The 11,935-nt window shown below is 42.8% G+C and overlaps 2 protein-coding genes across 2 annotated transcripts in view; one reads left to right on the top strand and one right to left on the bottom strand.

Annotated features, from left to right (window-relative positions):
- scfd2 (sec1 family domain containing 2) overlaps positions 1-1,570 on the top strand; it is a 122,228-nt gene extending 120,658 nt beyond the window's left edge. The window contains 1 exon segment of the mRNA XM_032526005.1: positions 1-1,570. This exon segment is cut by the window's left edge and continues 297 nt beyond it. The gene's annotated coding sequence lies outside the window, so the exon portion shown is untranslated.
- A 67-nt stretch (positions 1,571-1,637) lies between these two features.
- On the bottom strand, positions 1,638-3,431 carry rasl11b (RAS-like, family 11, member B). Its single transcript, XM_032526069.1, has 4 exons — positions 3,127-3,431; positions 2,956-3,012; positions 2,772-2,848; positions 1,638-2,250 (listed from the first exon to the last, which is right to left on the bottom strand). The coding sequence occupies exons 1-4, from the start codon at positions 3,239-3,241 to the stop codon at positions 1,762-1,764; spliced, it is 738 nt and encodes a 245-aa protein (XP_032381960.1). The 5' UTR covers positions 3,242-3,431; the 3' UTR covers positions 1,638-1,761.
- Between the last annotated feature and the right edge of the window lie 8,504 nt (positions 3,432-11,935).

Raw genomic sequence — 11,935 nt, 5'->3', positions numbered from 1 at the left:
CAAAGTAAACTGTAAATTAATTATATGAAAGTAGGTATTTGCTTTTGGGGTTTCTTGGAGACGGAATACAAAAAATGCGTGTTTGCGTGCGTGCGTGCGTGCGTGCGTGTCCCTCTTCTGCTGCCAAACAGAAATCTGCCCAAAGCCACGTTATAGTTTTCTGAGCAAAAGTTGTAAAATGACATCAAATGTTAATATGAAACAATTAAACCAGTAACTTTTCACACCGCCCTTTGATTTGCATCCATCGGGCTCAGCGAGGTTGTGTTAAAAGCAGGCTGTAATGTGTGAATCTCAAAGAAGCCTTGTTGTGGTAGAGAGAAAGCCCACTCTGTGTTATCATCCATTCACACCTCGCCTCATCATATGGTGACAAGAGCACAATAATGAACAAGTCGTTTCACCCTGTTGGCTAAGGCCCATAATTTGCTCACACCTACAGTGGAGCTTGCCCCCGCCTACACTCCTCGCTCTCCAGCATGAATCACCTCGGCTGGAGCGCAGTCATTTCTGCCACCCACACACCTAAATCAATCGTGAACAACAAGTGTCTCCCACACTTTGTCAAGCAGAGAGACCAATACACTTCTGTTTGAGTCTTGTGACAGATTGAAACGGGATATTGAGGATACACTAGGTTCAGGATTGTAAATAAACAGATCTGTAAGAACACACTGCTTTATTGGAAAAGTGCTTAATATGTGTCTTTTGGGAGCTTGCAATTCTCAGAAGAGTCCCTAATAAAACATGAACTCAAGTGTCAGCTCAGGCTATTTCAGATTTTTTTTTGTCAACTTAGTTTCCCAGGGTCAGGAAAAGATCTTAGCTGTGGAGAGAGGGATCTCAAGGTCTAAGAAGCAACTACAGTCAGGCTTCTATTGTCTTCACCGGTATTCATAACTGCTGATGTCAAAGCAGTTTTATGAAGTGGTTTATTCATTGCTCAGACTTTACTGTGCGAGTCATTCCTGTCACAGCAGAAGCACGGCTCCAGAAGTTAGTTTTAAAATGTAGCCTACTGTCTGTATACAATAGGAGCCCGTTTCTGCTGTCAAATGCACATCGATAAATGAAAAACCAGAGACATATTCAAATTCATCATAATTTTATTGTGAACAAAATGTGATGAAATTGGAACAAATAAATAACCTTTGAATCATATTATATAAAGTGCATCAGTGATAACTGTCACGCTACACACAGCGTCTGCTGCCCTGCTACAACCCCCCAACATTTGTAATTATGTCTTACACAATGCTGTTTTGATGATGCAAAAATATACTGCTGTTAGTGACATACAAGAGACTAGAGTGTACACACACACATGGCTGCACAGAGCCCTGGCTCGAGTGTCTGGTATAACGCTAGCATTTAGTGGCAGTCTGAATAAAGAACAGCTAAAAATAAGCAGTCCTTCAGCACTGTTGTTGCCAGGAGAGCAGTGTGTGGGGGGTTCGGTCAGCCTCACACAGCTGCGTCTGTCTCCTCAGGTGTAGTTTCTAATCCTGAACAGATGATGAACCACATCACTGCCCCGCCTCACACATGGCATCTGACAGGCCAGACACCTGCCACTCAGGTCATTCCCTCTGTAAAGACTCACCCGCCTCACTACTTAGAACCCACCACTGTTCATGTCACATCTGCCTCTTTCAGCCAGGCTGATACAGGACTTCAGTGGAGAAGCAAACCTCTCCTCCTCCACCTTTTAAAAGCATTTTTTACTGTAGCCACTCTGGACCACTTTCAACATAGTTTTCTTCACACAGAGGTGACCGTCCTGACTTTGGCCGACAGCGCTTGCTTGAAGCGCCTCTTCAGGTCTTGCATATTGGGAGACTTTGGCCTGGGGATGAGGGGTGAGCGCCTCTTCTCTGTTGTAGCGCCAGTAGAGTTGGGGGCAGGAGGCGGCGGCTGCTTTGCTAGCTGGCAGCACAGCCTGTGGAAAGCCTTGTGCACCTCGCTGTAGTCCTCACTGGCAGATACTTCGTAGAAAGAACAGCCCAGGGTGCCCGCCAGCATAGGGCCCTGCTGGGAGTCCACCCGCCTCAGGTGCAGCAGGTCCGCCTTGTTGGCCAGTAGGATTACTGGAGGCATGTTGGCGCCTCCGGTACGAACAACCAGCTGATGCAACTGATTGATCAAATCGAAGCTGCGGCGGTCGGTCACAGAGTACACCAGCACCACTGCATCAGCCCACTGGATGGAGCAGGTCACATGATCTGGTAAGTTGATGCCATTATCAGTCATCTGGGAAGGGAAGAAAAACAGGGAGACCAATTAAACTTCTGAATTCCTACTTGGAGCAACAGTGTAAGCATTTTCATCCAACGTTCCCTGACATTATGAAACGGTTCTTTAGTAATGACGGGAATGCTGACTGAAGCAGACGAGAGCTATAGGGTTACTCCTGCAGAACAGAGGTGTGCTGAGGAGTCTGGATCTGGGTATCATTTACCCTGGCCTCAGACATCCATTAGCCTAAATAGGAGATTAGACAGCCAGACTGAAGGGCTCTACTTCAGGAGAAAACACATCTTTGGATTTGGACTGGTGCCCAGTGAAGAGACGTTTAGATGATTTTAACAGGCAGACAGTAAATTTAATTATATTCTTTTTGGATTGGATTATCCTCAGATTTTCATATGTTGAACCCTGCCAGCTCAGTTAACTACAGTCAGCCCAGGGAAAATAAAAACTATCGTCTTAGAAGAGGAAAGCTAAAAAAAAAAAAAAATTATATACAAATAAAATAAAGAATAGGATCTTACCTCCACACCAGGAGTGTCTTGAACCTGGATGGTCACTTGCTCTCCATCCACCTTCACTTCTCTGGAATAGAGATTACCTGCACACAGAGGGGGGGGGGATTAGCACCAAAAGTTTCACCTTCTTAATAAAAACAGCCAATTTAGCCCATTTCATCCTCACAAAGTATAATGCGCAGTTACTCACCAGCATTTCTTTCGTAGTCTCCGATGAAGCGCCTCGTTAGGAATCTCACCACGAGCGCTGAAATAGACAAAAGCGAAAATACTCAATTAGACAATGAGCTATAGGACAGAACACACGGCAACATGAAGCACTCTGCGAGTCAACTGCGAGGGATTTCAATCATTTTCTTACCTGTTTTTCCCACTCCGCTGCCTCCTATCACAGCCATTTTAATGACCCGGTTTGGGACCGAGCACTCGGGTGCTGCATACTCCGCAATGGTCGTCATGTTCTGGATGAGACGCATTTTTTTGTCAATTCTGTGCAAACAAAACGGAGACAAAACTAGTTTTTCTGTCCAAATTCGTTCAAAGGTCGCGGACAAAGACTTCGGGTAAGACGGGCGAAGTTAATCCTGTAGCAATCCCGTTAGAAGAACAATAAGTCAGCAGTAGCTCGCGGTCGAAAGAGCAAACTGAGTGACTGCTGCTTTTTGAGAAGCGCTCGCGGCTTTTATAGCGCTCGAGCGGTGGTCGCGTCTGATTGGGCGCTGGTGATCTCCCTCCCTCCCTCGTGCGCCTCCTCCTACACGGGGAGAAATGCTCTGCAACAGGTGGGACCTCTGGCTGGGTGTCATGGCGAAACAGCCTGTCGGTGGAAAGGGGAAAACGAAAAAAATCATCCCTTTGTAAAAAAAAAAAAGAAAAAAAAAAAAAAAAAGAAAGGGGAAAACGTTTTTGTTTTTGCTTTACAACAAGGGCTGTGAAAATGCTATTGTAATAGGTAGAAATAAATATTTCTTTTTTAATGTTTAAAAGTCGATGACGAAGGGGAGGGGGAGGTATTCATGTTGCCAGTTGGATGATTTGAATGTTAAATTAAAATACATGTTAATCACAAAGAAAACTTGAATGTCACAACAATTAATCTTATTTTCTAGTGAAACATAAAAGTGATCGGTTTCCCAGTTATCGTTGTTTTTATATTCATACATTATTTGAGCATTAGTCACATCTTCAAAATACAACCAGCTGTTTGTTTTTTCCTCCTGCATGTTGTTGTGTGTGGGGTGACATTATGCGGACGGATCCAGTCCAATCTCACAGTGTTGTGTTGCAGCTGGTAACCTGTTCAGACATGCCCCTTCATTTGGGAATGGTCCACACAGGGGGTTAAAGACAGCTACTGTTGTACAGATATACCCCCCACAGATACACATACACACACACACAAACACACATTCACACATACTTTACAAGAACTCATGCCATGGGTGTAAAAGCCAACGGCCCTCCACGTGCAGAGCTGACACATTTCAGCCAGTTATCTACGAAAGGCAACAAAGCCGTGAAACAGCCAGGCTATCTATTTTTAGAGGAGTACTGCAACATAATAAAACATTTCTTCATATTTCACATGGCAAAGCAGCGCTGCATCCCTTTTGTGTGTCATCCCTTTTGTCTGTCTCGTCCCCCCCACCCTCTCTCCTTCTCCCATCTTTCATTTGTGCTCATGTGCTCTGAGGTATTTTGGCATCCAATCCTTCTGTGATTATGGTCTGGTATGTATTTTTGATAAGAGTGCTGATGACAGGCGTCCCCGCTGAAATATGAAATTAGTGCCCGGGTTTCGTGAGCAGACATGGTTGTAGGTGTGTACACATGCACACACAGAACTATGCCTCTAACCACATCACAGTGAGCTCCACCCCAGCACCATTACGGGAAGGGCGAACCTTTTCTTTTTTTTTCGAGTAGTGTGCAAATACTGTACATACTTGCATTTCATTACATCTCAAAGAGTTTCAGAGTGCAAATGAAGCTCAAGCTTTGGCCTTTTTAAATAAATCAAGTGAGTGGGGTTTTACCATTGCAGCATATTTGTGATACAGAAAGATAAAAGGCATCGCGGTTGTTCCCTCCTTTAGCAACAAGGTGGGAAGGCTAATTGCGACAGATAATAATGGGAGGATGCTGTGCTATGTGGAGGTGTTTTTTTAGCCTGTTATCCAAATGACGTGCCAGGATGCATACCAGAAGTCAAAGCAGCAGTGTCTTTAAAGTGATTATGACCGAGTGCAGCAACAATGGTTCTAAAATCTAAGAAAAAAATGCAGTTGCAGTGCAGTATTCCTCTCCACTTTCTGTTTGTGCCCAGTGTTTCCTTCACTTTTCCTGAGGGAGGGCTGGAGGTTAATTAAAATACCTTTGAGCCAAGGCGGACAATTATAGCCACAACAGATCAGAACAAGGCCTGACTTGGGGATCAGAGTGTCACTCGCACAGAGGTGACAATAGATGGTTAGGGAAGGCAAAATGGGGGTAATCCTTCAGCTGGGGTGTGGACAATTGTCAGGGAGAATTCGGGGTATTCACTGCAAACCGAGGAATGTTGAGATAATTGGGGGTTGGCGGAGGGGACGAGGGGGCAGGTGAAATCAGGAGGAGGTGTTCTCAGAAGGATGTCCTTATTAACACAGAAGTGAGGACTGATTTCCCAATGAGGCCTCACCTTTTTACAGTGGAGCTGAATAGAGGCATTTGACCATTACTTGCCCCTGGGCCTGATTCCTCAAAGGGAGGCTTATTTAGGATATCAGAGAAACTGGGGCAGTTTGGAGCTGCCCTCGGGGCACACCATGGTCAAATGTTTATCAGTACCATGATAGATGCTTATCATTCTCATTGCCTTTAATCATTGTCAGCAAATGTGATTATTAAGAGCCAATTATTCACTAAGTCATTCACTAAGTTATCTCGTTCTTACTTTAAAAGTGGGTGAAGGCTCCAAAAAACGTATGTAATTCTCTAAATTTAGACTGTACCAAAGGCAGGCAGGGTTTTAAAATCATCGTAAAAAAGTTATTTTCATGCATAACCTGTTCATAATGGCATGCAATGGCCAGTTGTTGTTTACTTGTCAGGACTTGACTGCAGATGCACGACAACAACGGTAACTCATATCTATTCACACATCTTTTCATGGATCTTTTCACTTGTTTGTTTATATCTACAAGTTCATTTGCATTTCCAATGACCAATGGAAACTGTATTGGCCTGCCGGCACAAGCAGCTCCTGATCCCACAAAGGAAGAGAGGTTGTTTTTTTCTTATTGAAATGTGAAATGTTTGTGCATTTGCATATTGTTGAATGTCAACAGCGGTAGGGGGATGGCAATGGTGGTTTTAGGGGGGGGGGGTGGTGTGTGCTATGACACTGGCTCTGAATGACAATAGTCCCCCGACACTACCTCCTCCTCCCACTCAGGGAATGTCAATCTAACACTGAAGTTACATTGAAGTCATCGCCAACTTCATAAGAAACACGAAGGAAAATATTTCAATCTTGATTCTCTCATTCGTCTTTGTTTACATTCCACTTCTTATCTCTGGCGTAACATTGGATAATTGGTTTCCACTCACATTTCTGAGGATTGATGTGCACCAGTGTTGGAATAAAATATATTCATATCATGTGTGCTCATAAACGTCATTATATTCACGTAGTGTGTTATATTAATCATGTGTGTTAAATTCATTATATTTGAGCTAAAGAGCAAAAGCATTACACATAGTCTGCTTGGTTTTAGTGTGATAGTTCATAAAGTTTACCTTTTGACAAGTTGTTTTGGTACAATGTGTCCAACCATAGCTCTGCCGAGTGAGTCTAATTCTGAAAAGCAGGGCCAAGGGTGGTTAGGGACACGTCCTGTGTTTGGGTGAAGGTCCTCTCCAGTAGAAGTCTGAGACCTGTTATCTATTTTGCAGGCCAAGCTCTGCTAGACACTAACCTTCTGAAGACAAAACACAGCGCACAAACATGTCACGTGGTAGCAAATGAACTGCCCCTGTGCACAAAAGATCATGCAGAAAGGGAAAAGAGTGAGACAAACTTAGGGAGAGCTATGGATGCATAATTCTCTTTAACCTTGTCTCTGGAATATTCCATGGTAATAAACGTTCTTTCATCCAACCTACGGACTTGAACCCTTCTTCCTGAAAGAATCTAGAAGGGCAGGATATTGCCCCAACACCAGTTAGTCCCAGAACAGTTTATGTGTGCCAACAGGTATGGCTGTGTGCATGTAGAAGACATAGACAAACAAACAGGACTAGGTGTTAATAACAGTCATAACAGACGATAGGGGTGTTTTCATCTGGTGTGCATGTGACCAGAGATATGTATTATAGGTAAGACTTTAAACTCCAGGATTATCCGCTTCACACTGATTGCGAAGGTTGTTGTTTTTTCCTTCTCACGTGTTAAACCTGTGACTGAAAAATTAGGTTTGCACTTAACCTGTACATATGTGGTTTGGATTTAACCCCCATGTTGTCTTTGGGTCAAATTGACCCGTTTTCAGGTTAAGAAATGGGCCCTCGAAATAAGTACTGAAAATGTCAACATTATCATTATCAAAATCAAAAAAACAGCAAAAACATAAAACCTACAACATTGAAAAAGTGACAAAAATGTGTGAAAAGCGATAATAACGTTTTTTTTTTTCATGGTTGACGGGAAGACAACACAAGGGTTAACCATGTAAGGGGAAGTTCAGCTGTGAGCAGAGGGAGGACCTTTTGTTATTATTTCAATGGAAAAAAATATATTTTCCAGAAGAGTTGCATGTGAGCATCTTAATGAAGTCATCTGAAGGGAAAGGAATCTTGACTATCATTGGTATTTTGCAAAACAAAGTTTAGTTAGTTTCTACAATGAGATGGTTTTATGTCCAAAAATGTCCAGGTATTTTGGTAAAAAAAAGATCGTTTTCTTCTGTTTTACTCCACCCTGTCAGCCCTGGAGAGCAGTTTCAGTGACAGGCTGCCCCCCCCCCCCGCTGTGTGAAGGAGAGATACCGCAGATCTCTCCTTCCAGCGGCCATCAGACTGTACAATGAACCCTGTTGACTGTGGAATATATCCCATGCGCCATTATTACATCTGTGCATAATTTTCATTTGTGCCATTTTTATAAGGGCAATTTTACTAATTCATGTGCAATTATTATATAATACAGCTTGCTATATCTGACTCGTGTGCATTGCCCTTCTACAATACCTTTATACTACCAGTATTTACTAATGACCACAGGAGACTTTATATATCTATTTTAGTCTTATTTAATGTCCAGTTACTTTTTTTTATTTTACTGTAAGAACGCTACTTCTTTGTTTAACTTGTTTATGCTACTTTGCTGTTGCAAACTGCAATTTCCCCACTGTGGGACAAAAAAAGGTTTTCTTATCTTATCTTATCTTATCTTATATCTTATTTTCTCCCATCTAGCGTTGAGATCATATATCGCAATCAACTCTCTCACCACGCAGTCAAAAGTCTGTATCACAGCTACGGTGGCCTTCACACTTCAAAAAGCCGGCCTCTTGCTCTTTTCAATCGCCTTTTTCTTTTTCTGGGCAAAGAAGAAGAAGAAGAAGACTCCTGTTCCTGAAATTTGGATTTTAAAACTTCTAACTTGCCCGGGGCTGGGAAGCGACGACACCCATTAGCATTAGCAGCACCTGTAAGTTTGTCATGTGACTGCGAAGACGTGAAAGGCAGAGCAGTACGTCCTTTATGTCCCTCACTGGCAAATGTATTTTAAGATGGCGCGTGATTATGGAGCATCTACCCCAGTTCATGCTAATGGAAATGTAGAATTTCAAGCCAATAGGAATACTTGGAATTGATGGTGGTGGTAAATGTTCATGAAAAAAGGACGAGTTTGGGAACGGGCAACACCGATTTTGATAATAAACAACTAAACATGTTACACACTGGACTTGAGACATCGTTAAAAAAAACATCTGCAAACAGATTTTCAGTCTGATGGAGAAAAAAACATGTCAACAGGTTAAGGAAAGGCAGAAGTAATGAACCCAGACAGCTGCCTTCTCCATAACATGGCATCCATTTTGTTACATCCCCTGCACGTCTTCCATGTGCATACAGTAAATAATGGTGTCATTAGAACACATTTGTAGGTGAAACTGTAATGAGCCCAAGGTTGACCCCTGCGGTACACCCATTAGACCCCAAAATAAGGATTGCAGGGAACACAGTTTTGAGCCAGAGAACAGAACAAAATCAATTTGTAATAACATGTCAAGTTGAAATAATTGATGAATTTTCTTTTTTTCTTCTTCTTTTTCCAACTTTATTCTTAATAAAGCAACATATTTAAATATAGACAGTATGTTACATTCAGATTTAGAATTACGTTCAGTACTTTTACTGTTGTCCTACCGTAACCATGCACCCTGATTTTAGTGAGACCCTGGATCTATAAGAGGGCGGGGGGGATTAAAGCACCATGTATGGAGTGTAACTCATAACACATAAAACAGACAGACAACAGAGGGAAGTGAGACGCCACGATAACAGAACTGACAAGACGGGACTGGACAGTACAAACACAAGGAAGTATTATTAGTGATTGGGTAGAATGATCTGGGACCAATTGTTTATTTTTTTTCAGCTTCTTCCTCAATTTTAACCAAATCATTATTGTGCAGGCACCTATGGCAACGAACACACATTTATTTCTTACGTAATTTCTAGGTAAATAAAACCTTGGGAGCCTGGTTGATGAAATGAAATCATTAAGTACCACAGAAGCACACAGACGGGGGGACTCTGCTCTGGACACGTCATGTTGGGACTCAGGGTTCAGTGGTTGAGATTTATGGTTCTGGCCCTCTGTCGGTTATTTAGACTGTCCCCCCGGGCCCTGTTTGCCCGTCTAGCCTGCTTTACTGCCCAGACTGAACGGAGCAGGATCTCATGCTGGAGGCAGAGCGAGGTTCAGAGTAGGGCCTCTGTGGTGGTTTAATATAGACAGACAGCTTCCTTGGGGGCTGATTCTGGGTCAGGACTGGAGCTCTGATCTGTGGATGTGATTACTGAGTAGTCCAAATGAACCGCTGCTTCACATACTTCAATAATACCAAGAGTATGAGAAAGTTTATGCATGTAGCACTGTGTGTACTGTGTAGAACTGGGCCAGGTCTTTGTGTACATCAACGGGGGAAATAAAATGTATGATTCACATATGATGCCGGGTCTGAGATGTCCTCACGGTCCTCAGCGGGAAATGGTGTGACTCATTCAGCTCGTCACAATAGCCCAGTGATGAATTGGGGGCTATACGGAGCTGTGCACGTGCAGTCCAGTTCTTGTATAAAACATGTGATAGTAAAAAAAAGAAAAGACAGTAACGGTATGAGCACATGGAAAATAAGCTCACAAATATTTTCAGTCAGATCTTTGTCAGACAGTCGGTATCTTATATTGATAACCTTAATTGCCTGTTTTTTTCCCAGTTTACCCCAGGGGCGATTCTAGGACCAGACCTTTAGGGGGGTTCAGCCCCTAATGAGAATGTGACACGGATACAGTGCTTTGCAAAAATGTTACCCCCCCCCCCCACCCCCACTGGCTAAATCAGTAATTTCATTAGTTGATCATCTCTGAGTTACTGAACAACGTCAGCTAATGTTTTTTGACACTATGATGGATCTAACCCTGACACTTTATAAGCGAGTCCCAGTAATAACGACCCATTTGACACAATGTTGTAACATTCAGCAAATTTAGTTGCTTATGTTTCAATTTGGGTTCTAATCTGCACCATGAAACTTCTTCTCTGGGGATAACCAACATTAAACTTCACAACCACACGCCTGGTCTCCCTCTGACAGATTAGATAGAGACTCAGCCAAAGGCGTGAGTCTGGCACGACCTGCTCCGATTGGCCAACACTATGTTTGTAGTAATCATGGTTACAGGTCGTGGTTACGTGGTTTCTCGACGTGGTGACAGGTGCATAGCATCGGCAACAGCGACAGGACATTTAACCTGTAATTGTTTGTCCTCTGAACACATGTTCCCAAACTTTAGAATTGATTTTCTTTTTTTTACAATTCATACAACATTTTTAGGGATCTCAAAACTTTCTAAAATCAACCAAGGGTTTACCCAAATATCTTTTGTCATACCTTAGGGAGCTTTCCTGTCAGTCCAGTGTTTTGAAGACTGAATAAAGTTTTGTGTGCAAACTGACAGAGGGGCTCAGTCCTGTCACTACCTCTCCTGGGCTGAGTGAACCTGAATGCAGGTGGATTAGGCACCTGCGAACACAAATCTGTTGAGATATAGTCCCAGCTAAACCAAAAGAAAACAACAGGATGGTAACGGCGTGTTTTAGTCATTGACCTAAAGGACTTTCCCTCAACATACCATCGACAGACAGATGAGAGATGTATATTTAAATACAACCACACAGAGGTGGTTTAGGCATAGAACCTCTATACTAAAGATAAGATAATATAAGATACTAAAGTGCATTTCAAGCACCGCCATTGGTATGGTCTCCTGAAGGGGCGTGGCCTCGTTTGAACGTGTAGTGAATGTAGACTGGATGGATGAAAAGTTGTACATTTATCAGTATGGTCTTTTCTTAACGTTAGCTATTTACACAGCTAAAAGTCATATTTAGCATCACAGAGATTAGTTTAGCTGATGTTAGCTTCTCTGTGTTGCCAGATCTCGCGAGAGTTTGGTCTTGAGACAGAAACAATTCTCAAATAAAAATTATTTTCTTCACATGTGTCCATCTGAAATTTTTTATTTTGGTGTCAGAATGTTCTGGAGATATGTGGCCTGTGAAGAATGGGTCCAATATATACTTTGGTGACTATGGGGGGAAAGAATCACAATACCACTTCAGTATGTCAGTTCACTTCTCCCACTGGAATGAATACACTCAGGAGCTGCCGCTAGTCTCGTAAAGAGGCGTGGCCGTGGCTGAGCTGGGGCGTCTCAGTTCTTAACTGTCTCTGGTTTAAGGTCCTGCAATTTGTCCGTTTCATTTCCTGGTTCATACTTTTGGGGTGGCAGTAGGTCAGTCTGTAGGGAGTTGGGAACCGGAGGGTTATCGGTTCAAGTCCCCGTACGGAGTGTGGATTGGTAGCTGGAGAGATTCCACTTCACCTCCTGGGCAC

This window comes from Etheostoma spectabile, chromosome 9 (assembly GCF_008692095.1).
Source record: "Etheostoma spectabile isolate EspeVRDwgs_2016 chromosome 9, UIUC_Espe_1.0, whole genome shotgun sequence".
NCBI classification, from domain to species: Eukaryota; Metazoa; Chordata; class Actinopteri; order Perciformes; family Percidae; genus Etheostoma; species Etheostoma spectabile.
Note: the sequence above shows the minus strand (reverse complement) of the source record. Positions and strands in the feature narration are given on the sequence as shown.

Excerpts from the sequence above, each read along its gene's own strand:
- rasl11b (XM_032526069.1), bottom strand. The coding sequence starts at position 3,241 with ATGCGTCTCATCCAGAACATGACGACCATTGCGGAGTATGCAGCACCC. Across the intron at positions 3,013-3,126 it reads CAGCGGAGTGGGAAAAACAG|CGCTCGTGGTGAGATTCCTA; the intron begins GTAAGAAAATGA and ends TGTCTATTTCAG. Across the intron at positions 2,849-2,955 it reads AGACTACGAAAGAAATGCTG|GTAATCTCTATTCCAGAGAA; the intron begins GTGAGTAACTGC and ends CTCTGTGTGCAG.